The 27,243-nt window shown below is 49.4% G+C and overlaps 1 protein-coding gene across 1 annotated transcript in view; it reads left to right on the plus strand.

Moving 5' to 3' along the window:
- The first annotated feature begins 3,958 nt into the window (after positions 1–3,958).
- Positions 3,959–27,243, plus strand: part of FOXA1 (forkhead box A1) — a 69,515-nt gene continuing 46,230 nt past the window's right edge. The window contains exon 1 of the mRNA XM_078659354.1: positions 3,959–4,516. Coding sequence (XP_078515480.1) covers positions 4,442–4,516 — 75 coding nt within the window. The 5' untranslated portion in view covers positions 3,959–4,441. The remainder of the gene's footprint in view (positions 4,517–27,243) is intronic.

A 27,243-nucleotide genomic window follows, 5' to 3' on the forward strand; every position in this document is an offset into this window, starting at 1 on the left:
TGTGGTTGTGTCTGGCTGTGTTTGGTTGTATGTGGTTGTGTGTGTGTTTGTGTGTGTGGTCTGGTGTGGTTGTGTGTGTGGTTGTGCGTGTGTGTGGTTGTGGTTGTGTGTGTGGTTATGTGTGTGGTTGTGTGTGGTTGGTTGTGTGTGTGGTCGTGTGTGGTTGTGTGTGAGGTTGTGTGTGGTTGTATGTGTGGTTGTGTGCGTGGTTGTGTGTATGGTTATGTGTGTGGTTGTGTGTGGTTGTGAGTGTGGTTGTGTGTGTGGTTGTGTGCGGTTGTGTGAGTGTGTGGTTGTGTGTGTGGTTGTGTGTGTGGTTGTGTTGTTTTTCTCCATGTTTGTGTGTGCTGCGCCATTTTGGATCTTGCTGCAGGATCCCGCGGGAGTTTGTCGACGTCATCGCGGCTTGCCACCTTGCACAGCGAGAGTTTGGCAACGTGAGTACGTCATAAAGACCCGTGATCACGCATCGCGGGAGTAAACACTTACGAACACGTAGATGCGGCTCGGCAGCGACAATCTCGCAATTTCGCACAAGAAATCCACCAGCAGGCAGCATAAACCTTGAAAATTATGATTTTTATCAGAATAACTCCTCAGGTTGACATTTGCCTGCACTTTTTTTTTTGCAAGGAGTCCATTTTGGGTGGGGGGGTGGGAGGAAGGAAGTGCCCCACAGTCTCCAACTTCCTGTTCCTGTCCAGCAGGCTCCTCCCAGTGCTTTCTTCGTGTGCTGGTCACTTTGATTTGGATCTTGACCTGGAAGGGTTACTTTTTGTGGATGCTGCTGGATATTTGGATTTTTGCAAAACTGAAAGCACTCCGCAAGTGCAAAAGTTCAATCTTATCATTAGTAACCATTCCCTGTAGTGCTTCCTGAGGGGCCCCTTCAGAGTTCAGTTGCCTACTTGCAACTATTCTATGACCCTGCTCTGACCCTCACAGCAGGCTCAGAGAATAGCTACAAGTATACAGCAACGGTCCTGTTAAAAAAATTACACTGCAACAGAAAGCAATTACAGATAAGGAAGCAGGTGCCAGCCTGGAAGTTCAAATTCAGTGACACATTAATCAGCCCCTAATTCATTCATGTCAGTTGAGGCAGGGCAGGTGTGCTTTTCCCCCCATAATCTACAGTGATGAACTAGAGGGTGGCATGGGTGAGCCAGAGGGTGGCAGTGGTGAAACAGAGGGTGGCAGTGGTGAAACAGAGGGTGGCAGTGGTGAAACAGAGGGTGCTGTGATGAACCAGATGTAGAAACAACATGGTCGCGACCGTTGCTACCCGACAAGTAAGTTCGCGTTTGCGAACTGGTAAAAAACCCTTGCGAAATGGCAGAAACACTTACGAACACAAATAAAAAGGAATCCTCAAAATTCGTGAGAGTTCGCGGATTTTGCAGATTGCGAATCCGTAAATACGCAATTTCGCGGATTGCCAATTCGCAAAATCCGCCCATGCTTAGTGTTGATCTCGGCGTGTTTCCAGCTCTCAGGGAAGGTTGCGGTCTTGAAGGAGAGGTTGATGATGTTGCGCTGGTGGGGTGCGATGGAGCTGCCGGCTTTGTTGAAGATGTGGTGTGGAAAAGGGTCAGATGGCGAGCCGGAGTGGATTGTGCCCATGGTCTTGATTGTGTCTTTAATGCTCACGTTGGCCTAGGTTGTCAGGGGGTTGTGGTCGGTGGGGTGCGGTGGGTCCGGTGTGTTGGGGCCTGTTGGGGTTGTTCGGGGGTTGAAGCTGTCATGGATGTCGGCGATCTTGCGGTGGAAGAAGGTGGCGAGGGCTTGGACGGCGGGATGTCGTTGGCGTTGGAGCTGGGGTTGGAGAGTTCTTTAACTACGTTGAAGAGCTCCTTGCTGTTGTGGGCGTTGTTGTCGAGACAGTTTTTGAAGGAGGCTCTCTTGGCGGTCCTGATGAGGTGGAGTGGTTGCGATTGGTGTCTTTGTGGGCAGTGTGGCTGCCTGGTCAATTCACGCTGTGCCATATGTTCTCTAGCTTCCGGCAGGTGCGCCTAGACGCTAGGAGTTCCGGGGTGAACCAGTTGGCTCTCTTGCTGGTGTCTTTGAGGGTATGTTTTTTCAGCGAGTCTAGGGTATTGGCGCAGTCGTCCATCCATATTCTGAGGGTGCGCGCACCGTTGTCGGGGTTGGCGGGGTTGGTCGGAGGATTGAGTGCGAGGTTTGTCTGTAGTTGTACTTCGATGATTTTGCCCCAGCGGCGACGGGGGATCTGTAGGGTGTGGTGATGTGCGACGGGGTTCCGAAAGGTGTAGTGGATGCAGTGGTGGTCGGTCCAGGTGTGTTCGGAGATGTGGCTGAAGGAGACGTGGGGGCTTGAGGAGAAGATGGCGTCTAGCGTGTGTCCGGTGATGTGGGTCGGCGTCGTGACGAGCTGTTCCAGTCCAAGGTTGGCGAGGTTGTCTATCAGGGTGGAGGAGTTGCTGTTGTTGTTGTTCTCCAGGTGGAAGTTCAGGTCTCTGAGGAGGATGTAGTCGGTGGAGGTCAGTGCGTGCATGCTGATGAAGTCGGCGATGGCGTTGCAGAATTGTGGTCGGGGTCCGGGTGGTCTGTAGACGAGGGTGCCTCTTAAGGTGGTCTTGGGGTCCGTGTGGTTCTGGAAGTGCATGTGTTTGGCGGTGCTGAGCGCGTCATCGGTGCTAGTCGCAACCCTGATGCTGTTCTTGTGGACGATGGCGATTCCTCCTCCCACCCCGTTGGTGCGGTCTCTGCGGGCCATCTTGTATCCGTCGGGGATGGCTATGGAGATATAAAACGACACAGCATTTCTCGGCACTAATCGTATAACAGACCTGAAGCAGATACATAAAACCATGAAATGTTTGTAGGCTCTGATAGTATAACACACTAGAAGCACAGACATAAATCTACACAATATTTGTAGACTCTGATAGTATAACACACTAGAAGCACGGACACAAAACTACACAATATTTGTAGACTCTGATAGTATAACCTAGAAGCACAGACACAAAACTACACAATATTTGTGGACTCTGATAGTATAACACACTAGAAGCACGGACACAAAACTACACAATATTTGGTGACTCTGATAGTATAACACACTAGAAGCACAGACATAAATCTACACAATATTTGTAGACTCTGATAGTATAACACACTAGAAGCACGGACACAAAACTACACAATATTTGTAGACTCTGATAGTATAACCTAGAAGCACAGACACAAAACTACACAATATTTGTGGACTCTGATAGTATAACACACTAGAAGCACAGACATAAAACGACACAATATTTGTAGACTCTGAAAGTATAGCACACCCGAAGCCCAGACACACCTCCACCCCTCGTCTCTGCTCTGATTGTGACTCTCCTGAAGCCCAGACATAAAACGACACAATATTTGTTCACTCTGATACTATAGCACACCCGAAGCCCAGACACAAACCTCCACACCTTGTGTCAGCTCTGACTGGGCCCCTCCCGCCCGCACCTGCCGCAGGGACAGGTGTGGAGACGTCCAATACCTGCTCTTTTCTCTGCTCAAACAGATGTTTTAGGGGCGTCTGGGGGGGCTACAGGGGCCCCCCGCAGCTCGGACCACCAGTGGCCCCTGCCTTGTGTGGCCCCTAGGGTTGTGTGATTGTTTCGCTGTGTTATCTTGTGTTCTCACGTCTCTTGGGCCCCAAGCGTGAAACAGTTAATGGGGGGGGGGGCACCTCCTAGAGGTAGCGGGGGGGGGGGTGATGGGACAGGTGGAGGAGGGAGGGAGGGAGGGAGGAGGAGTGAAGGAGAGACGAGGTAGAGAGGGAAGGAGTGAGGGAGGAGAGAGGGATCGGCGGGGGAGGGGCAGGAAAGTGAAAGTATGTGGAGGGAGAGGGAGGGGGAGGGGAGGGCCTGGAGGGGGGAGGAGGAGGAGGAGGAAGAGCTCGACAGCAGCCTTCAGCCTCCCACCTCAGTCCGCACCTCTCCCTGCTCAGGTGCAGAGCGCTGGGCACAGAGGTGGGCGCTGCGGCTCTAGCGCTGCCTGTGCGGAGGGCGACAGGTGGGCGCTGTGTCTGCTGAGGGGACCGAGTGGGCGCTGGCTGTACGGAGGGCGGCTCTAGCGCTGTCTGGACTGAGGGCATCAGGTGGGCGCTGTCTGATCTGAGGAGAGCGGCTCTAGCGCTGCCTGTGCTGAGGACACCGAGTGGGCGCTGTCTGGACTGAAGGCATCAGGTGGGCGCTGTATGAACTCAGGACATTAAGTGGGCGCTGTACAATCTGAGGACATCAGCTGGGCGCTGTATGAACTAAAGGTTCCAGGTGGGCGCTGTACCTGCTGAGGGCACCGGGGCAGCGCAGCCTCCGCTGGACCCCGGCTGGGGGACCCCCGCAGCCCTGGGCCGTCTCTGAGGGGGGCTCTCGAGTGCGACCTCCCCAGGCTGAATGTCTGCCCCCGCCCCCCCTCTGCCATGATGTTAGGGGCGGTGAAGATGGAAGGACACGAAGCCCCCGACTGGAGCAGCTACTACTCGGAGCCGCAGGAGGTGAGTGTTTGGGGGGCTCGGAGGGGTGGAGTGGGGGGGGTCACTATCTGTTGAACAGTCTGGAGAAGGGATGTCCCGTTCACCTGGTGCCGCCACCCCTCTGGGGCACAGTGGGGGAGGGGGGGGGGCGGGGGGCTGTGGGTTCAAAGAAGCTCCTTCCGGCCGGGGGTCGGACTCCTGCACCCCTGGGGTCCCTGCGGGCTTCGGGGACGGCCGGGGACGGTCCTTGCCACTGCAGCCCCTGGGGGTGCCCGGGGCAGGTGCCTCCCGGCCTCTGGGGGTGCCCGGGGCAGGTGCAGCGGGTCTTGGGGTTCTTGCAGTCAGCGGGTCTTGGGGTTCCTGCAGTCAGCGGGTCTTGGGGTTCCTGCAGGTCTTGGGGTTCCTGCAGGTGCAGCAGGTCACGGGGTTCCTGCAGGTGCAGTGGGTCTTGGGGTTCCTGCGGCGGGTCTCGGGGTTCCTGCGGGTGCAGCAGGTCTTGGGGGGTCTTGGGGTTCCTGCAGGTGCAGCGGGTCTTGGGGTTCCTGCGGGTGCAGCAGGTCTTGGGGTTCCTGCGGGTGCAGCGGGTCTTGGGGTTCCTGCAGGTGCAGCGGGTCTTGGGGTTCCTGCGGCGGGTCTCGGGGTTCCTGCGGGTGCAGCAGGTCTTGGGGGGTCTTGGGGTTCCTGCAGGTGCAGCGGGTCTTGGGGTTCCTGCAGGTGCAGCAGGTCTTGGGGTTCCTGCGGGTGCAGCAGGTCTTGGGGTTCCTGCGGGTGCAGCAGGTCTTGGGGTTCCTGCGGGTGCAGAGGGTCTTGGGGTTCCTGCGGGTGCAACGGGTCTTGGGGGGTCTTGGGGTTCCTGCAGGTGCAGCAGGTCTCGGGGTTCCTGCAGGTGCAGCAGGTCTCGGGGTTCCTGCAGGTGCAGCAGGTCTCGGGGTTCCTGCAGGTGCAGCAGGTCTTGGGGTTCCTGCAGGTGCAGCAGGTCTCGGGGTTCCTGCAGTCAGCGGGTCTTGGGGTTCCTGCAGGTGCAGCAGGTCACGGGGTTCCTGCAGGTGCAGCGGGTCTTGGGGTTCCTGCGGCGGGTCTCGGGGTTCCTGCGGGTGCAGCAGGTCTTGGGGGGTCTTGGGGTTCCTGCAGGTGCAGCGGGTCTTGGGGGTCCTGCGGGTGCAGCAGGTCTTGGGGTTCCTGCGGGTGCAGCGGGTCTTGGGGTTCCTGCAGGTGCAGCGGGTCTTGGGGTTCCTGCGGCGGGTCTCGGGGTTCCTGCGGGTGCAGCAGGTCTTGGGGGGTCTTGGGGTTCCTGCAGGTGCAGCGGGTCTTGGGGTTCCTGCAGGTGCAGCAGGTCTTGGGGTTCCTGCGGGTGCAGCAGGTCTTGGGGTTCCTGCGGGTGCAGCAGGTCTTGGGGTTCCTGCGGGTGCAGAGGGTCTTGGGGTTCCTGCGGGTGCAGCGGGTCTTGGGGGGTCTTGGGGTTCCTGCAGGTGCAGCAGGTCTCGGGGTTCCTGCAGGTGCAGCAGGTCTCGGGGTTCCTGCAGGTGCAGCCGGTCTTGGGGTTCCTGCAGGTGCAGCCAGTCTTGGGGTTCCTGCAGGTGCAGCCAGTCTTGGGGTTCCTGCAGGTGCAGCAGGTCTCGGGGTTCCTGCAGGTGCAGCCGGTCTTGGGGTTCCTGCAGGTGCAGCAGGTCTCGGGGTTCCTGCAAGTGCAGCAGGTCTCGGGGTTCCTGCAGGTGCAGCCAGTCTTGGGGTTCCTGCAGGTGCAGCAGGTCTCGGGGTTCCTGCAGGTGCAGCAGGTCTTGGGGTTCCTGCAGGTGCAGCCAGTCTTGGGGTTCCTGCAGGTGCAGCAGGTCTCGGGGTTCCTGCAGGTGCAGCAGGTCTCGGGGTTCCTGCAGGTGCAGCCGGTCTTGGGGCCCCTCCTGTGTCCGGGCCCCTCCTGCTGACACCTGCAGAGCCAGCCTCCTCACACGTCCCCATGTCTGTCCTGCAGGGCTCTCCGCCGCCGCCGGGTGGCGCTGTTCAGCCTCCTCCGCGCTGCCAGTCCCGGGCCCGCCGGCAGCCTCAGGGGATCCGTGTCCAGGGAGGAACCGGGGGCAAGGAGGGGGCAGAGGGGCAACCAGGCGGGGCTGGGGGGGGCAGAGAGGGCAACCAGGCGGGGCTGGGGGCAGAGGGGGCAACCAGGCGGGGCTGGGGGCAGAGGGGGCGAACATGCGGGGCTGGGGGGGCAGAGAGGGCGGGGCTGGGTGCAGAGGCAGGGGGCAGCACAGGGGGCACGGGTGCCAGGCAGGAGCTGCAGGGGGGGGGCACGGGTGCCAGGCAGGAGCTGCAGGGGGGGGCACGGGTGCCAGGCAGGAGCTGCAGGGGGTACGGGTGCCAGGCAGGAGCTGCAGGGGGGGGGCACGGGTGCCAGGCAGGAGCTGCAGGGGGGGGCACGGGTGCCAGGCAGGAGCTGCAGGGGGGGACTCGGGTGCCAGGCAGGAGCTGCAGGGGGGGCACGGGTGCCAGGCAGGAGCTGCAGGGGGGGCACGGGTGCCAGGCAGGAGCTGCAGGGGGGCACGGGTGCCAGGCAGGAGCTGCAGGGGGGGGGCACGGGTGCCAGGCAGGAGCTGCAGGGGGGGCACGGGTGCCAGGCAGGAGCTGCAGGGGGGGGGCACGGGTGCCAGGCAGGAGCTGCAGGGGGGGGGCACGGGTGCCAGGCAGGGAGCAGGCTTTCTGGGCACAGAGTCCTGACACTGGGCTGGGTCAGGAGCCTGGGTTGGGGGAGGGGGGCTGCACCTCCGGGGGGGCACCAGAGCGGGGGAGGGGGGGCTCTGGACACCGAGACCAGCCCCTCCCAGACTCTAGACTCCCCTCAGAGTCTGGGAACCCCCAAACTTCCTGAAACTCCTGCGTGACTCGGAGTGAGTGGGGGGGGGGGGGGCAGTGCTAGGCCTGCGAGGTCCCCCGGGGGTGGGCGACACAACTAAGACCAGGTGCATTTAAAACCGGATTGTGATGATTCTTCTTAAGTACGTTTTTATCTACTCCAGGGGGGTATTGCCATGATTGTAATTAATCAAACAATAAAAAAGAATTTGGTTTGGTTTGAGATGCGTTGTCGCTGCCGCGGGTCAAACGGTGCCAGGGTCGAGGCTTTTCACAAAGGTCAAAGGGCGTCCGTCAGTGGCTCGGTTCTGAATCCGTCGCTAAAGTGGCGCAAAGGGTGAGATCTGTACTAGGGCAGCGTGACCCGGCGTGAAACCTACAAACGAATCTAATAAAAAGGCGCCTCGATATTTCGCATGAAATGCCTTTTTTGCCACATGATCCGGCGCTCCCCGGACACATACCTCCAGGGCTCTTGAATAGCGCTTCGTGGCACGGTTCTGCTGCTTCTAAGCGCTGTTTATACTTTTGAAATCACCTCATTTCAGGGGTCTTCGCTTCAGAGAGAGGTCGAGGGGCACGAATATTCACCCCATCGGAGGGGGGTTGGGAAAAACTATTTAAATCCACTTCAAACTCTGGGTCTGCGGCAGGACGGGGGGGGGGGGGGGGGTACGGTGGGATCATTTTTTTTACATTTATTATCTGGACCCCGATGACTTGAAAATGGGGGGGGGCAGCGCGGCATGGACTGGGGTCACCCGGTGCTCGAATCAAAAACGGAGATATGAGAACAACGAATGGAGGTCAGTGTTATGCATCTGCTGATAATTTCTATATTATAATATCTCGTATTCCTATATGTTTTATTCTTGCTCCGCCGCCCGCGGTCGCCCTCCTTTCTAAACCCGGATATTTTTATATTTCTAGGTCCCTCGCCCCCGCTCCTCCACTGTCTACAATATATTTATTTATTGACCGTTTTAAATTAAAATCCGCTCTTCTCTCACTTTAGGAGTCCCCGGACAGGGTCACTCAGGCCCCCGCCCAAGGATGTCTCTTTATTGATAATTGAAGCCGTTTCTGTTTATTTCCGATATTTCGATAGCGCCCACCGCTCCGCCCGGAAACCAGGCGCTTTACTGAAAACGAACCCCCTCTTTGCAAGTGAGGCCGGGGTCAGGTGCAAGGGGAGGGCCGGGTGGAAAGGCGGGGGGGGGGGGGGGACACGCACCCCACGGTGGGAAGGTGCGTGAGCTGAGGTGGCATCTCTGCGGGGGGGGGGGGGGCGAACCCTCACTTCTGGGGGTGCGGACTCAGACCCAAGAGGGCAGGGGTGTCACCTCCCTCCCCACCCCAGGGAGCTTCACCCCTTCAGGCACCCCGTCGGCGCTTTATATGTGCGTGACCCGTCCTCGAGGCGCTGTGCACGCCCGGGGGGGGGGCGCCCCGAGGACGCCGTGGGTTCAACGCTCGCTGCTGACACTGGCGGGGCCTGACGGCCGCACTCAGCCTTCCAGGGTCGGTGCAGTGACTCCCGTCACGTTTGGGAATAGACAAATGGAATTCACAGCGCGTAGAAACGAAACTGCGTGCTACAAGGCGCTATATAAATGAGGTGATTATCAATATTGTAGGCACTAGTCTACGTGGAGCATTTATAGGAAGCGACGAGTCCTTTCTTTTATAATTTTTGATTTACAAGCGAGTTCCCATATTTGTTTGTTAAAAGCTCTACTGAAAGTAAAAGGGGGGGGGGGTCCTATACTGTGAAGCCGACCCCCCCTCCCCCTCGGGGGGGGGGGGGGGGTACAGAGGGCCAATCAGAAAGCCCCCCGCTCACCCCGGCGCCGGCCAAAAATGTATTTTGACGGAATCCGTGACGTTGTCGTTTGAAGGAGACCCCGAAGCTGTTCACGGGCCTCTTTTGGGGTCATTTACTCACATGTTTGCACCAGATACGGTCTGATTGCGAATTAACAAAATGTATATTTGAAAAAACATCTATGTCTCAAACACGAAATGTTTTGAAATATATTTTGCATAGTCTGATATTGCGTTTAATACGATTTACGTTTACAGAGTGCGTTCTGTCCGTGGGTCCGGCCTCGCAGCACTATAAGAACACGGGTCACTCCTCTCCGGTGCAGGAGGGGGTCACCGCTGTGCCTCTGGTCGCACAGACACCCGCAGGGGTCGCACTATTATAGTGCGACCCCTGCGGGTGTCTGTAGTCTATAAGGACACAGGTCACTCTTCCTCGGTGCAACGGGTGCAGGACAAGACACACAGACATTCGCATGGGTCGCACTTTAAGGACACGGGTCACTCCTCCCGGTGCAGGGAAGGGTTCCTTGTTCTTTGCCCTTTGAATGGTTTAATTCGTTTGTTTTTCCTTTTCTTGAAGGTGCCTTCGTCTGTTCTCACATTCATTCACCTGAAAGACCGCCAGTACTTGCATTATATTATTTTTTTGCCCCATGTTTGACCCTTTCCCCCACTCCATGGCCCGGGCCTGGGCCACAGGTCCCCATCTTTGTATACATTCTATAGGCGCAGATGTAGGGTGGAGAAACACGCGCCCTGCGGCCTCTAGGCGCCATATGTGATCCATAGCTCCTCGGTGCGCACATCACCGGCCCCACCTGTACGTCTCATAAATAATACACAGGAGGGCGTGCCCCGGGGGCGCCTCTGGGCGCGCTGAGCACACCGTGTAGACGGCACTGTGTACATTTAACAGACCCCCCCTCCATCCTATGCCCCCCCCCCCCGTGAAACAGATCCTGCTCTCCCTGATCACCCCCTGCAGACACCTCACGCACAGGGCGTGGGCCCCACGCACTCTAACGCCTGACAGCCGGACCTCCTAGCGCCTAAACACGAACGTGCGCAGATAAAGCCCCGACACCGGGGGCGAATGCAAGCGAAATTTTACTAAAAAAATAAAAATAAAACCACGGCGAAATATACAGACATGGCCCAGTGCGTAAAACACACCGCGGGGTCGAGGCGCTATGAAGGTGCTACAAGCGCCCAGATCTACCCTTGTGTTCCTCCGGCCTCGGGTGGTTGAAGGGCAGAACCAGCCCCGCCAGCACCACCGGGGCTTCCAAGCGGAGCTCAGCCGTAGGCCGGAGCCGACCGAGCTATCCCAGCTCCGCGTGTGTCAGCGTGACCCGGCGTGACCGGGCGTGACCTTCTGCTCCAGCCCCGTGTCCCGGCCCGGGGCGGGTCATTATAATGATCACAACGGAGTAAATACAGGAGGGGGGAGCGCTCCAACCGCCTCAGGAAGCGCCTAGAAAAGGGCGCATACGAGGCAGCGACCCCCCCATTATAGGAGTCCCCCCCGGCCTCTGTGCCTGGTGCATGGAGGGGTCTTTATATTCATATTTCTATACTTCAAATATTGTACTGGATTGTTACGTCTCTTTGCATGTACGTCTGTCTGTCTGTGTTTGTACATCGGCCTGACTCAGGGTGCGTCTGTCTGTCTGTCAGTCTCTGCGCGTACCTACCTCCCCACCGTCCGTCTGTCTATCATATCTGTCTATTATCTACGTGTCTGTCTGTATGTGCACCTATCGTTCTGCCTGTCTGTCTGCGCATCTGTCTATTGTTCTGTATGTCTGTCTGCGCATCTGTCTATTGTTCTGCATGTCTGTCTGCGCATCTGTCTATTGTTCTGCATGTCTGTCTGCGCATCTGTCTATTGTTCTGTATGTCTGTCTGTCTGCGCATCTGTCTATTGTTCTGTATGTCTGTCTGTCTGCGCATCTGTCTATTGTTCTGTATGTCTGTCTGCGCATCTGTCTATTGTTCTGTATGTCTGTCTGTCTGCGCATCTGTCTATTGTTCTGTATGTCTGTCTGCGCATCTGTCTATTGTTCTGTATGTCTGTCTGTCTGCGCATCTGTCTATTGTTCTGTATGTCTGTCTGCCTGCGCATGTATTCCTCGTCCTGTCGCTCTGTTCAGGTGTGTGTGCCTCAGTCTGTCAGCCTCTCCGTCGACCCGTCCACGGGCCCGTGTCTGTCCGCCGTCCCCCCCCCCCTCGGGCGCCTGCAGTGCCCCCCACCCCGGTTGGGGCAGTCTCTTGGCGCCGGGGCTGCGCCCGCGGGGCTCGGCGGGGGTTGCTCCTTCCAGACACACGTGTGTTTGTTAATGACAGATGCAGGATCAACATGTGACATGTGACGCGTGTTGTCCAAAGGGCTGGTGCCAGACGGGGCCTGTCCACGGGGTAACGGAACTTGAGGGGCCCCCGGCACCGCGGGGGGCCTGTGTTTCCCCCCCCCCCCCCTGGCGCCGTTGTTGCTAATGCCAGGGGCATAAACCCATCGAAGGGGTGCCCTGCGGATGCCAGCTCTGGGGGCGGCGCTGGGGGGAGGGGCGGATGGGTCCGATGCCCACAAGGGGATGTCCTGCCCCCCTTCTGTCCCCCCCCCCATGCGGCAGCCCCAGCCACGTGTCCCTGTGCACAGGTCACCTTATGCGCACCCTGGCACTCCCGAGAGCAGGTGTTTGTGCAATACTTTACTCGTCTATAGCGCCTTGAGTGGCGAGAGTCCCCTCGAGGCGCTGTGTGCGGTCAGGCTGGAGGCGGGATTGACCGCTCGGCAGCCCCAGCCACGTGTCCGTGTGCACAGGGCACCATTTACGCACCTTGGCACTCCCCAGAGCAGGTGCGTGTGCACAGTAGCACTTCACTCGTGTATAGCGCCTAGAGTGGCGAGGGTCCCTCGAGGCGCTGTGTGCGGTCAGGCTGGGGCGGGATTGACCGCTCGGCAGCCCCAGCCACGTGTCTGTGGGCACAGGGCACCATTTACGCACCTTGGCATTCCCCAGAGCCGGTGCGTGTGCACAGTAGTACTTCACTCGTGTATAGCGCCTAGAGTGGCGAGGGCCCCTCGAGGCGCTGTGTGCGGTCAGGCTGGGGGCGGGATGGACCGCCCTGCAGCGGAGGCTGGAGACAGAGAGAGGGCCTCAGAGCAGGTCAGAGGGGCACAGAGAGGCCTATCGGAACGCCTGCTCATCCAATCCCTGGCCTCTCTGCAGCGCACACACAGCAGCGCCCCCCTGGGCCAGCTGCGCTTGTGATTCCATTCAAAGGTGTGGCAGGGAGGCCGGAGCTGTCGGAATATTGACAGAGCCTGCGGGGCTCGGGGGTGGGCGGGGCGGTGCGGGGAAGGAAGTGTGCGGGGACTAGAGCGCGGGCAGGAAAGGGGGGGGGGATTCACAGAGGGAGGGGGCTTCAGAAAGGGGCGGGAGGGATGGGGCACGCTGTCTGAGAGACCCCGGAGGCAGGTGGTCTCAAGGGGGGACGGGGTGAGTGACACTCGAACTGCACCCCCCTGCTGGACATGTTGACATCACTGGTGTGTGCACGGGTGTCTACATATATGTACACACACCTGTAGATCAAGACCCATGGAATGACGCGCTGTGCGCGGGGGCCACCGGCGGCCGCGGATTCTGCAGACTTTATTTCTGTCTCAAATGTTTCAAAAGGTACTCAAATGCAGCGACACGTTGTGGCGCAGTGCCCTGTCAGTGCAAAACAATGTAAACACGAAGTAAACCGAATTCAAGATGCACCGCAGAATTTGCCTTCTCTTGGCTCATAATTTAATCAATCCGGCCAAATAAATTGGCCCCCCTCACATAATTCCAGTGTCTCATATATATATATATATATATATATATATATATATATATATATATATTAATACTCACACACACACACACACATATATTTATAAATATGTATGCATACATATATATTTATATATATATATATATATATGTACACACACATATGTGTATATGAGAGATTCCGCCGCTCCAGCTTGGATGCTTTATTCTCGCCTCAGCTTGCAGGTACGGGCACGGAGCACAGATTTAAGATGACGATTATTGTATTAGTGCTGCCGATATGCACACACATATATATATATTTATACATATATTATAAATATATATATACACACATCTCTCTCTATATATATATATATATATTGAAGAACGGAACCTGAATATCAGTCTCAACCCTCAATTCCAAATACCTCACCATAGAGGCAGGCACAGGCTCCTTCCAAGTGCCAAAGTGCTTTTATTGATTTAATCCATATAAACCAGCGGAATGCTTTGTCCATGACGCGTTTCGACCGCGGCCGCGCGGTCTGGATCACGTGACTCACCTTCTTTTAACCCCTTGTGCCGCGTGTGCCTCTCACTCATGGAGATACGCAAGAGACTTCCATATTGTATGTTAACTTTACACGCTTTTAACAAACCATGACGTCATTTCCGTTTCCAAACACCTACAATGTACAATAAATAGGTCATTATCAACTTGTGGTTAAAAATGATGTAAAAAGCACAGAATTAATGCACTTTAAGCCTCGAGCGTTTGCTGCTGCAGGGGTCTAATGTTGCCACTTCCTTAAAGTGCAAACTGATCAACAAAGTGCAGAATATGTGCAAAGTGCGAACTGAGGGAAATGGAGCAGCATCTTAATGTTACTATCCAGATGTTTACAGGACTCGGAGCCTTCAATAACTCACTCTCTTTAGATTGAATGGATTATTGTCAATAGAATGACTGGGGCAAGAATATAAAAAGGTGAGACTTTAATTATCAGAGTCCTCCGCCTATAGAAATGGTGCCATATTATCCTATACTGGGTCTATCTATTCCCATCACATTACAGCATAAATGCATTTTATTCTAAGTTACCTTCAGTCTGCTCGCCTCGATACACACAGATATCAATAGAAATATACAGCAAGCTATAAAGAATTCTGGAATGCCAATATAATATATGCAATCATCACTGAAGAAAACCTTTCTTACTTTCATTCCATGTGTAAGGGCAATGGTTAAAACTTCCATTGATTGTCATTTACAAATCGATGCCTTCATTGTGGTATTGATGGTTGTATTAAGGCGCTGCGCGTGCTACTCCACTTTCTAAAGCGACTCCTGCTTACATTACCTCAAGAAAACTTTTAAATATTCCTAAAACGTGCAATGCGATCAACTTTATGATGTTGACTTCACACTGAAAGTACTGCCGCAGTCAGATGCTTCCACAGGCCGTAAAAAAGTTTGTTTTTATTAATTTTTATATAAAAAAAAAAATGGAGATCCTGACTAGTGTTACGCCCATTAGGGATCTTAGGGGCATATTAGCAAGAAATAGCGATATTTATCGCCAAATTCGATTGGCACATTTTTCTTTATCGCTGCCTATCGCTAAATATGTTAGCAGAGAAAACCTGCTATTAGCAACGCTTTTCTCCATTGTGCTAAAATATCCACCGATAGCGGCAAAATGTGAGAATATCGCTGGAAATCCAGCGATATTCACTCATTAACGCCAATGGGGACTTAACCTGACAATCCACCTCCCATTGGATAAACAGGTAAGTCATATATACTATAATCTAACGCCTGCTAAAAACATTGATCTCTTATTTAGACAATATTCAGCAGGTCTCAGACCAGCATCGTGCGCTATTCTAGCGTACAGCCAAGCAATGTCCATCGCTATTAAAATGTAATCATTGTGCCAAGGCACTTCATGTATTTTCCTTAGAAAATCTCCTGTATCCTTTATATACGACGATACACTCGCGACAAATTCTTGCAAAAAGAAGTCAACGTATTGGGAGATCTTCTCAAGAAGGCCTTTCCTCACGAAGAAGATCGGTCGTCCTGGTATCCGTGTCATTAACTTGTGCACTTTAGGGACGAAGTCCATTACTGGCACAATCGGGAATTCATTGAGTAGAAATCTAAATTCATCTCTTGCAATCAAACCCTCACACTTCCATTGAGCTCATTCTTCTTTCAATGTTGTTTTTTCTGTCCTGAAATGTTGATCTGTTGTTCTTAAATAGCAGCCAGTGTCATCCAAATGTCTGTGGGCCTCTTTAGGATTTTCCACCTTTGGCCAGGGCACTACATTTCATCCCTTGTCAGATTTGTTTACAGTGATTTCATTGTTGTTATTCAATTGCTTCATTACATTGTGATATTGTATTTCCAAATAATTGTGTTTTTCTATTGCTTGTTCTTATTTTGTCGTGAGCTTTTTCAACTCATCAACAACACGATGATTGAAAATATCGACTGCATCCCTGGGCATTAAATGCATAAATGTTGAAACAGGTTTAAACCGGCTCTTTGTTGTTCCTGAAATGTCTTTACCTGCTTCCTCCATTGCTTGTTGGGTCTATATGGTTGACGTGAGGGTCTCATCTTCATCCTCTAGTGCTTGTAATGTTCTTACAGTTCCAACGTCAGAAGCCTGTAAAGTATTGTACTGGCTGTCCAATCTCTGATTTTTGGGTGGCTGATTAGAAACATTCTTAAGTAAAAAAAAAATTGTTAGCTCAAGTTTTCTTATACATTTAAACACGTTGATCCGGGTTTGATTGTAATTAGATTTGCTTTCTGGACAAAAGGTAAGGCCCAAACATAGTATTTGCCTTTCCGCCTTTGTTAATGCAACATCCGTTGAAATTAATTACTGTGGTGTCATTTACTTTTACGTTCTCCTCCACTTGTTATTTTGTGGTCTCTTGTTTACGTTGGTCCTTAAGTTTTCTCCTCACCCATCTTCTTATATATATATTGTGCCCGATTAACTTTGAACCAACTGGATCGGTGTGGCTCGTTCTTCGTTTCCGGACTGGAGTGAAGTTTTTTGTTGGATATATATATATATTGTTATATATTGTTATATTGTTGAAAAAACCCTCCTTGGACCCATCTATGCCGGGCAGCTACCGCCCTATCTCTCTCCTTCCGGCCGTGGCGAAAGTCTGTGAGAAAGCTGTCGATAAACAGCTTACCAACTACGTTAAAGGTTCTGGTTTGCTCCATCCAGCCCAATCGGGCTTCAGAGCCTCTTGTAGTGCGGAGACCGCCCTTGTCGAAATCACTGAAGCAATCAGCAATTGCTTGGATGCTGGTGGCAGAGCGACCCTAATTTTGTTGGACCTCTCTGCTGCGTTCGATACTGTGCCTCACTCTTTGATATTGGCCCACCTTTCGGATATTGGTATCGCTGGGTCTGCATGGAGCTGGCTAAAATCATTCCTGGAGGACAGATCGCAGCAAGTTTGGCTCCCCCCGTCCTCATCCGCACCTTAAAAAGTGACCACAGGAGTGCCTCAGGGCTCCACCCTGAGTCCTCTCCTTTTCAATATTTATGTCACCCCACTGGTTCAGCTGGCGGAGGAGCTGGGTGCTAAGATCATCGCATAGGCTGACGATACTCAGCTCCGTTTCTCTTGGAACAAGAATGACGCGTCCACTCTTCAAGCTGGAACATGCCTTTCGGCTGTGTTTCAATGGCTCCTCTCCGCGCACCTTAAATGTAATGAGGACAAATCAGAGCTCCTCCTGTTTGAGACTTTTCCACCCGAGTTTAGGGAATCACTCTGGCCGGTGGACTATCCACTGCCCAATTCCGTGGGGCAGCCTACCAAAAACCTCAGAATTTGGTTCAACGGAAATCTCCGGGTTGCCACACAGATTAAGAGGCTAGCGGGGCAATGCTTTGTCAATCTTAAATCCTTCAGGAAATTCCTCTCCCCTCCTCCCTAGGGCAGCCAAGGAAATAGTTACCCGTGCCGTGATTCTCTCACGCATCGATTATGTGAATGCTCTGTATATTGGCCTGGAGAGAAGATTGCAAGTGGTGCAGAACGCTGCGGCAACGTCTCTTCTTAACATCCCTGTGAGATCTATCATAAAGCAACACCTGCATGATCTTCATTGTTCCGGTGGTTGAAAGAGTTAAATTTAAAGCCCTCACCTCAGGAATCGCTTCAAGTTCTATGCTCCCATGAGACAGCGGCGTTCGGCCCCGCAGCTTCCGGCGGTCATTCCTCGTTACCGGCCCACGCGAATGGGCCGCTCTTTGGCCCATAGGGCAGCGGTGGCCTGGAGTCTCTTCCTTGGGACCTTCGTGGTATTCAGGACCCGAGGCTTTTCAGGAAACGGTTGAACACCTTTCTCTTCATAACGTTTCGTTGACCTCCACCCCTACCTGGTTCACACCGGGACACTCTTTGAGTAGCTGTGCGTGCTATAATTGTCAATAACATAACATAACAACATATATATTCCAGACCTGCACAAAATCTCCAGATTGCGGCGTCTAGGTATTGTCGGTAGCCCCACTACCTTTATCTGTGTTGTGTCCCCTTGTGTGCCCCCCTAAACTCACCCCTTCAGACACCACTGGCCATTTCTGCAATGTTTTTCATTATTAATACATGACTATTTGTAGACATTACTGCAGTGTTTATTATTAATAATACATGGCTATTTGTAGACATTGCTGCAGTGTTTAGCTCTAAAAATACCTGGGTATTTGTAGCCATTCCTTCGGTGTTTATTATAAATAATACCTGGTTATTTTTAGACAGTCACTCATTGTTTATTGTTAATAATATCTGAGTATTCGTAGATATTCATGCAGTGTTTATTATTAATAATACCTTGGCATTTGTGGTCATTCCTAAGTGTTTATTCTTAATAATACTGAGGTCTTTTGGGACTTCCTTCCCACTTCAGGTGTTGTTTGGGAAAACAGACCATGTAACATAGATTTGCTTCTATGAATCTCACCACCAGAGTGGAAAGTGTGAGACCATTTTTCACAATCATGTGAACGCTTCTAGTGCTGTCAGAACAATGCAACATTAAAAAGAACATACATAGAGAAGTGCCTTTTAATGTCGCATTAATTTGGAACATTCATGTAACATGGCAAGAAGCCACGATAGACTTACTTTCCATTCATATAACTTTCCAGATCTTCCAGATATAACACAACATCGGTGACGTATGTACATGTATTTTCATTTTCCTCGCATGCAGTAGCATTTCAACTAAGTGTTGACAGGAGTGGTGTCAGGGGTAGCAACCCTTGCTCCCGAAGACTAGCCTCGGGGTAGGGCCGGGAACATAAGTCCATTAGTATAAAATTTCCCTATTTTTTAACCATACCAGATAGAGGTAAAAATGAAACATTTTTCCTACTAGCCAGGTACTTTTAACCAACAGGCTGTGGCCGGAATTCTGCGCCTATGCGGCTCATTCCGATCGCAGGTGTGGTCATGACGGCTAACAGCCGTCATCAGCACACGCCCACCATAACTGATGACGACCGGGAGCCGTCATCAGCACCGAAGGGGTTAATCTTCCACAACCTCGCATGTTGTCTTCATCTAGTAAAGACAACACTAAAAAGTGATCCCAGTCACTCGTCGGTCGTAGCACGCCTTCCGCAGCGGACCGGAAGGACGCAATGATGACGCATGCCACCGAGGGGAAACCCTGGAGGGTGAGGCTTATCTAAAGAAACAACCCCTGAAGTGGAAAGGAAGTCCCACAGGACGGGTGGGCTCCCTTTGTTTACAGTACGACCAATAGAAGGACGAGTCCTTTTGTCTGTCTCCTCTGCCGCTCCTTTCTTGTTTTTTGGGTATTATCGATAATACTTGGATTACTGGAGTGTTTATTTCAGATAATGCCCTGTTATTATTATAGTATCCATTGCCAATAATGCCCTGACACTATCACAGTGTTTATTAATGATAATACTCTACTGTTACTTCTGTCTTTACTACTGATAATGCCCCGGGATTATTGCAATGATTTTTTCCAATATTGCCTTGTATGATTGTAGTGTCTATTAGTGGTAAAGACATGGTACTATTGCAGTGTTCAATACGGATTATACCCCGGTATTATTGCAGCGTCTATTACTGATAATGCCCTGGCATATTTGCAGTGTCTGTTACTGATAATGCCCTGGTATTAATGCAGTGCCTGTTACTGATAATGCCCTGGTATTAATGCAGTGCCTGTTACTGATAATGCCCTGATATTAATGCAGTGTCTGTTACTGATAATACCCTGGTATTATTGCAGCGTCTATTACTGATAATGCCCTGGTATTAATGCAGTGCCTGTTACTGATAATGCCCTGGTATTAATGTAGTGCCTGTTACTGATAATGCCCTGGTATTAATGCAGTGTCTGTTACTGATAATGCCCTGGTATTATTGGAGTGTCTATTACTGATAATACCCTGGTATTATTGCAGTGTCTATTACTGATAATGCCCTGGTATTAATGCAGGGTCTATTACTGATAATGCCCTGGTATTAATGCAGTGTCTGTTACTGATAATGCCCTGGTATTATTGGAGTGTCTATTACTGATAATACCCTGGTATTATTGCAGTGTCTATTACTGATAATGCCCTGGTATTAATGCAGTGTCTGTTACTGATAATGCCCTGGTATATTTGCAGTGTCTATTACTGATAATGCCCTGGTATTAATGTAGTGCCTGTTACTGATAATGCCCTGGTATTAATGCAGTGTCTGTTACTGATAATGCCCTGGTATTATTGGAGTGTCTATTACTGATAATACCCTGGTATTATTGCAGTGTCTATTACTGATAATGCCCTGGTATTAATGCAGTGTCTATTACTGATAATGCCCTGGTATTAATGCAGTGTCTGTTCCTGATAATGCCCTGGTATTATTGGAGTGTCTATTATTGATAATACCCTGGTATTATTGCAGTGTCTATTACTGATAATGCCCTGGTATTAATGTAGTGCCTGTTACTGATAATGCCCTGGTATTAATGCAGTCTGTTACTGATAATGTCCTGGTATTATTGCAGTGTCTGTTATTGATAATGCCCTGGTATTATTGGAGTGTCTATTAATGATAATACCCTGGTATTATTGCAGTGTCTATTACTAAAACTGCCCTGGTATTAATGTAGTGCCTGTTACTGATAATGCCCTGGTATTAATTCAGTGTCTGTTACTGATAATGCCCAGGTGCTGACGCCGTGTTTATTACTGATAATGCCCTGGTATTATTGCAGTGCCCAATACTGATAATGCCCTGGTATTGATGCAGTGTCTATTACTGATAATGCCCTGGTATTATTGCAGTGTCTGTTATTGATAATGCCCTGGTATTATTGCAGTGTCTAATACTGATAATGCCCTGGTGCTGACGCCGTGTTTATTACTGATAATGCCCTGGTATTATTGCAGTGCCCAATACTGATAATGCCCTGGTATTGATGCAGTGTCTGTTACTGATAATGCCCTGGTATTGCTGCAGTGCCTGTTACTGATAATGCCCTGGTATTGATGCAGTGTCTGTTACTGATAATGCCCTGGAATTAACACAGTGTCTGTTACTGATAATGCCCTGGTATTATTGCAGTGTCTGTTACTGATAATGTCCTGGTATAAATGCAGTGTCTGTTACTGATAATGCCCTGGTATTGATGCAGTGTCTGTTACTGATAATGCCCTGGTATTATTGCAGTGTCTATTACTGATAATGCCCTGGTATTATTGCAGTGTTCATTACTGATAATGCCCTGGTATTATTGCAGTGCCCAATACTGATAATGCCCTGGTATTGATGCAGTGTCTGTTACTGATAATGCCCTGGTATTGCTGCAGTGTCTGTTACTGATAATGCCCTGGTATTGATGCAGTGTCTGTTACTGATAATGCCCTGGAATTAACACAGTGTCTGTTACTGATAATGCCCTGGTATTATTGCAGTGTCTGTTACTGATAATGTCCTGGTATAAATGCAGTGTCTGTTACTGATAATGCCCTGGTATTGATGCAGTGTCTATTACTGATAATGCCCTGGTATTATTGCAGTGTCTATTACTGATAATGCCCTGGTATTATTGCAGTGTCTGTTACTGATAATGCCCTGGTATTATTGCAGTTTCTATTACTGATAATGCCCTGGTATATTTGCAGTTACTATTACTGATAATGCCCTGGTATATTTGCAGTTACTATTACTGATAATGCCCTGGTATTATTAGAGTATGTTACTGATAATGCCCTGGTATTGCTGCAGTGTCTAATACTGATAATGCCCTGATGTTAATGCAGGGTCTGCTACTGATAATGCCCTGGTATTAATGCAGTGTCTGTTACTGATAATGCCCTGGTATTGATGTAGTGTATGTTACTGATAATGCCCTGGTATTGATGCAGTGTCTATTGCTGAAAATGCCCTGGTATTGATGCAGTGTCTATAACTGAAAATGCCCTGGTATTGATGCAGTGTCTGTTACTGATAATGCCCTGGTATTATTGCAGTGTCTGTTATTGATAATGCCCTGGTATTATTGCAGTGTCTGTTATTGATAATGCCCTGGTATTGCTGCAGTGTCTAATACTGATAATGCCCTGGTATTGATGCAGTGTCTGTTACTGATAATGCCCTGGTATTATTGCAGTTTCCATTGCTGAAAATGCCCTGGTATTGCTGCAGTGTCTGTTACTGATAATGCCCTGGTATTGCTGCAGTGTCTGTTACTGATAATGCCCTGGTATTGATGCAGTGCCCAATACTGATAATGCCCTGGTATTGATGCAGTGTCTGTTACTGATAATGCCCTGGTATTAATGCAGTGTCTGTTACTGATAATGCCCTGGTATTATTGCAGTGTCTGTTACTGATAATGCCCTGGTATTATTGCAGTGTCTGTTATTGATAATGCCCTGGTATTATTGCAGTGTCTGTTATTGATAATGCCCTGGTATTGCTGCAGTGTCTATTACTGATAATGCCCTGGTATTGATGCAGTGTCTGTTACTGATAATGCCCTGGTATTATTGCAGTTTCCATTGCTGAAAATGCCCTGGTATTGCTGCAGTGTCTGTTACTGATAATGCCCTGGTATTGATGCAGTGTCTGTTACTGATAATGCGCTGGTATTAATGCAGTGTCTGTTACTGATAATGCCCTGGTATTATTGCAGTGTCTATTACTGATAATGCCCTGGTATTATTGCAGTGTCTGTTACTGATAATGCCCTGGTATTATTGCAGTTTCTATTACTGATAATGCCCTGGTATATTTGCAGTTACTATTACTGATAATGCCCTGGTATATTTGCAGTTACTATTACTGATAATGCCCTGGTATTATTAGAGTATGTTACTGATAATGCCCTGGTATTGCTGCAGTGTCTAATACTGATAATGCCCTGATGTTAATGCAGGGTCTGCTACTGATAATGCCTTGGTATTAATGCAGTGTCTGTTACTGATAATGCCCTGGTATTGATGTAGTGTATGTTACTGATAATGCCCTGGTATTGATGCAGTGTCTATTGCTGAAAATTCCCTGGTATTGATGCAGTGTCTATAACTGAAAATGCCCTGGTATTGATGCAGTGTCTGTTACTGATAATGCCCTGGTATTATTGCAGTGTCTGTTATTGATAATGCCCTGGTATTATTGCAGTGTCTGTTATTGATAATGCCCTGGTATTGCTGCAGTGTCTAATACTGATAATGCCCTGGTATTGATGCAGTGTCTGTTACTGATAATGCCCTGGTATTATTGCAGTTTCCATTGCTGAAAATGCCCTGGTATTGCTGCAGTGTCTGTTACTGATAATGCCCTGGTATTGCTGCAGTGTCTGTTACTGATAATGCCCTGGTATTGATGCAGTGCCCAATACTGATAATGCCCTGGTATTGATGCAGTGTCTGTTACTGATAATGCCCTGGTATTAATGCAGTGTCTGTTACTGATAATGCCCTGGTATTATTGCAGTGTCTGTTACTGATAATGCCCTGGTATTATTGCAGTGTCTGTTATTGATAATGCCCTGGTATTATTGCAGTGTCTGTTATTGATAATGCCCTGGTATTGCTGCAGTGTCTATTACTGATAATGCCCTGGTATTGATGCAGTGTCTGTTACTGATAATGCCCTGGTATTATTGCAGTTTCCATTGCTGAAAATGCCCTGGTATTGCTGCAGTGTCTGTTACTGATAATGCCCTGGTATTGATGCAGTGTCTGTTACTGATAATGCCCTGGTATTAATGCAGTGTCTGTTACTGATAATGCCCTGGTATTGATGTAGTGTCTGTTACTGATAATGCCCTGGTATTGATGCAGTGTCTATTGCTGAAAATGCCCTGGTATTATTGCAGTGTCTGTTACTGATAATGCCCTGGTATTGATGCAGTGTCTATTACTGATAATGCCCTGGTATTGATGCAGTGTCTGTTACTGATAATGCCCTGGTATTATTGCAGTGTCTGTTATTGATAATGCCCTGGTATTATTGCAGTGTCTGTTATTGATAATGCCCTGGTATTGCTGCAGTGTCTATTACTGATAATGCCCTGGTATTGATGCAGTGTCTGTTACTGATAATGCCCTGGTATTAATGCAGTGTCTGTTACTGATAATGCCGTGGTATTATTGCAGTGTCTGTTACTGATAATGTCCTGGTATAAATGCAGTGTCTGTTACTGATAATGCCCTGGTATTGATGCAGTGTCTATTACTGATAATGCCCTGGTATTATTGCAGTGTCTATTACTGATAAGGCCCTGGTATTATTGCAGTGTCTGTTACTGATAATGCCCTGGTATTATTGCAGTTTGTATTACTGATAATGCCCTGGTATATTTGCAGTTACTATTACTGATAATGCCCTGGTATTATTAGATTCTGTTACTGATAATGCCCTGGTATTGCTGCAGTGTCTAATACTGATAATGCCCTGATGTTAATGCAGTGTCTGCTACTGATAATGCCCTGGTATTAATGCAGTGTCTGTTACTGATAATGCCCTGGTATTGATGTAGTGTCTGTTACTGATAATGCCCTGGTATTGATGCAGTGTCTGTTACTGATAATGCTCTGGTATTGATGTAGTGTCTGTTACTGATAATTCCCTGGTATTGATGCAGTGTCTGTTACTGATAATGCCCTGGTATTGCTGCAGTGTCTATTACTGATAATGCCCTGGTATTGATGCAGTGTCTGTTACTGATAATGCCCTGGTATTGATGCAGTGTCTGTTACTGATAATGCTCTGGTATTGATGTAGTGTCTGTTACTGATAATGCCCTGGTATTGCTGCAGTGTCTATTACTGATAATGCCCTGGTATTGATGCAGTGTCTGTTACTGATAATGCCCTGGTATTATTGCAGTTTCCATTGCTGAAAATGCCCTGGTATTGCTGCAGTGTCTGTTACTGATAATGCCCTGGTATTGATGCAGTGTCTGTTACTGATAATGCGCTGGTATTAATGCAGTGTCTGTTACTGATAATGCCCTGGTATTATTGCAGTGTCTATTACTGATAATGCCCTGGTATTATTGCAGTGTCTGTTACTGATAATGCCCTGGTATTATTGCAGTTTTTATTACTGATAATGCCCTGGTATATTTGCAGTTCCTATTACTGATAATGCCCTGGTATTATTAGAGTCTGTTACTGATAATGCCCTGGTATTGCTGCAGTGTCTAATACTGATAATGCCCTGATGTTAATGCAGTGTCTGCTACTGATAATGCCCTGGTATTAATGCAGTGTCTGTTACTGATAATGCCCTGGTATTGATGTAGTGTCTGTTACTGATAATGCCCTGGTATTGATGCAGTGTCTATTGCTGAAAATGCCCTGGTATTGATGCAGTGTCTATTACTGATAATGCCCTGGTATTGATGCAGTGTCTGTTACTGATAATGCCCTGGTATTATTGCAGTGTCTGTTATTGATAATGCCCTGGTATTATTGCAGTGTCTGTTATTGATAATGCCCTGGTATTGCTGCAGTGTCTATTACTGATAATGCCCTGGTATTGATGCAGTGTCTGTTACTGATAATGCCCTGGTATTATTGCAGTTTCCATTGCTGAAAATGCCCTGGTATTGCTGCAGTGTCTGTTACTGATAAGGCCCTGGTATTATTGCAGTGTCTGTCACTGATAATGCCCTCATATTATTGCAGTGTCTGTTACTGATAATGCCCTGGTGTTAATGCAGTGTCTATTACGGATAATGCCCTGGTGTTAATGCAGTTTTTGTAACTCATAATTCCCTTATATAAATGCAGTGTTTTCACTGATAATGCCTTGGTATTATTGTAGTGTCTATAAGTGAAAGTGCCCTCATATTATTGCAGTGTCTATTACTGATAATGCCCTGGTGTTGATGCAGTGTTTGTTACTAATAATGCCCTGGTATTATTGTAGTGTCAATTACTGATAATGCCCTGGTATTATTGTAATGATCAAAAAGAATGAGTCACTGGGGTCAGATCCCAGAGTCTCTTGGATATGTTCTGATGGGGCCCCTCGCCCCACTGTCACTGCTGCATGAATCCTCATAGGGTGCTCCCTCTGGGGTCAGACAAGAGGGGCTGCCTGTCAGACCCCCAGCCCCCGGTCTGCTGTGCCTGTCGCTAGACTGTTCGTCAATAATGATGGGGTGTCCAGTAACATGCAGACCCTGGGGAATGACAGCAGCAGAAAGCAGAGGTTCTGTCGTGAAAAGGATCTTTACTTGCTATGTGTAAAGTTTGTCCTCAAAGATTTAGGACAATCAATGAATATATAAACCACACTACTGACAGACATTAGAAACGAGGCACTGTTTGCTTGAAAACATGTGTAAATGACTGATATATTTAAAGCCATATATAATCTGTGCTAAAACATGAACAAATATTGAGGGAGCAGACCTAATATAGACTGTGAACAATGTTTGTGACATATATATATATAAATGTTTGAGCGTGTGTCTCATAAATAACACAGGTGCTATCACAATAAACAATCTAAGACAGTCAACACAATTACCATATATACACATAAATTCTTTTTTGCGCCCAAACTGTAGTAGAAGGCCCTAAAAAAGACGTGTTTTTCATCCTGTCTTGTACATGTCTATTTGAGCATGGTACGCTGTGGCAACGCCAAGACACCGCCGGGTATTCGTGCGCTTTTATAAATTTCATTAACATTCATATAACGTCGACGTTTCGACCCCCAGAAAGCGTGTGGTTGGGCAACATCACATTGGGGTCTTCTTCAGGACTAGAAACACAGTAGTGCACAGCCTGTTATGCCAAAATCTCAGGAAAGAAGGTAATCGCGTGTTATCCTCCCTTATTGGTAAAAAAGCCTTAATGTGCGGATGAGAACTTCAAATCCGCGTCAATGTCTTGACGGTGCTAATCGTGTGCCTTCTCTGTAACAGGCCTCCAAGATCTAGAAGCACAAAGTGCCACCCAGGTACCGCCGGCGTGCTGAGACATCAGCCGGGCTCGTCGTTCAGTCCCGCACCTCTGTAGAAGTGACCTGTGTATATATGTTAATTGTGTTGACTGCCTTAGATTGTTTATTGTAATAGCTCCTGTGTTATTTATGAGGTACACTCTCAAACACACACACATATATATATATATATCATCGCTCTTGCTCCTCCGTGGACACAGAAGGCGGCTTTCCGCCGAAACGCGTTTGTCGCTGGCTATGGAATAAAGTTTGTTTGGAAAATGCCCCTGCGAGTGCGATGTTCTTTCTAAAACCGGAGGAGCAAGAGCGACGATAATTTGCGGAGTCTACGTCCGCATATCGCACCCGCCCATGAGTGCTTCGTTAAAAGGTGGAGTTGGAGCAGTATATATATATATCTATATATGTCATAAACATTGTTCACAGTCTCTACTTAGTTCGGTCCCTCAATATATTTTTATGTTTTAGCACAGACAATATATGACTTTAAATATATCAGCCATTTTTATATGTTTTCAAGCAGTGTCATAGTCATTTCTAATGTCTGTCAATAGTGTGGTTTATGTATTAATTGATTGTCCTAAATCTTTCTGGACACACTTTACTCATAGAAAGTAATTTCCCTTTTCGTGGCAGAACCTCTGTCGCTGGACTGTCCATCGCTGACAGGCAGCGGGCCCATCTTAGGTCTGGCTGTCCATCGCTGACAGGCAGCGGGCCCATCTTAGGTCTGGCTGTCCATCGCTGACAGGC

This window comes from Lissotriton helveticus, chromosome 9, assembly GCF_964261635.1.
Source record: "Lissotriton helveticus chromosome 9, aLisHel1.1, whole genome shotgun sequence".
Classification (NCBI taxonomy): domain Eukaryota; kingdom Metazoa; phylum Chordata; class Amphibia; order Caudata; family Salamandridae; genus Lissotriton; species Lissotriton helveticus.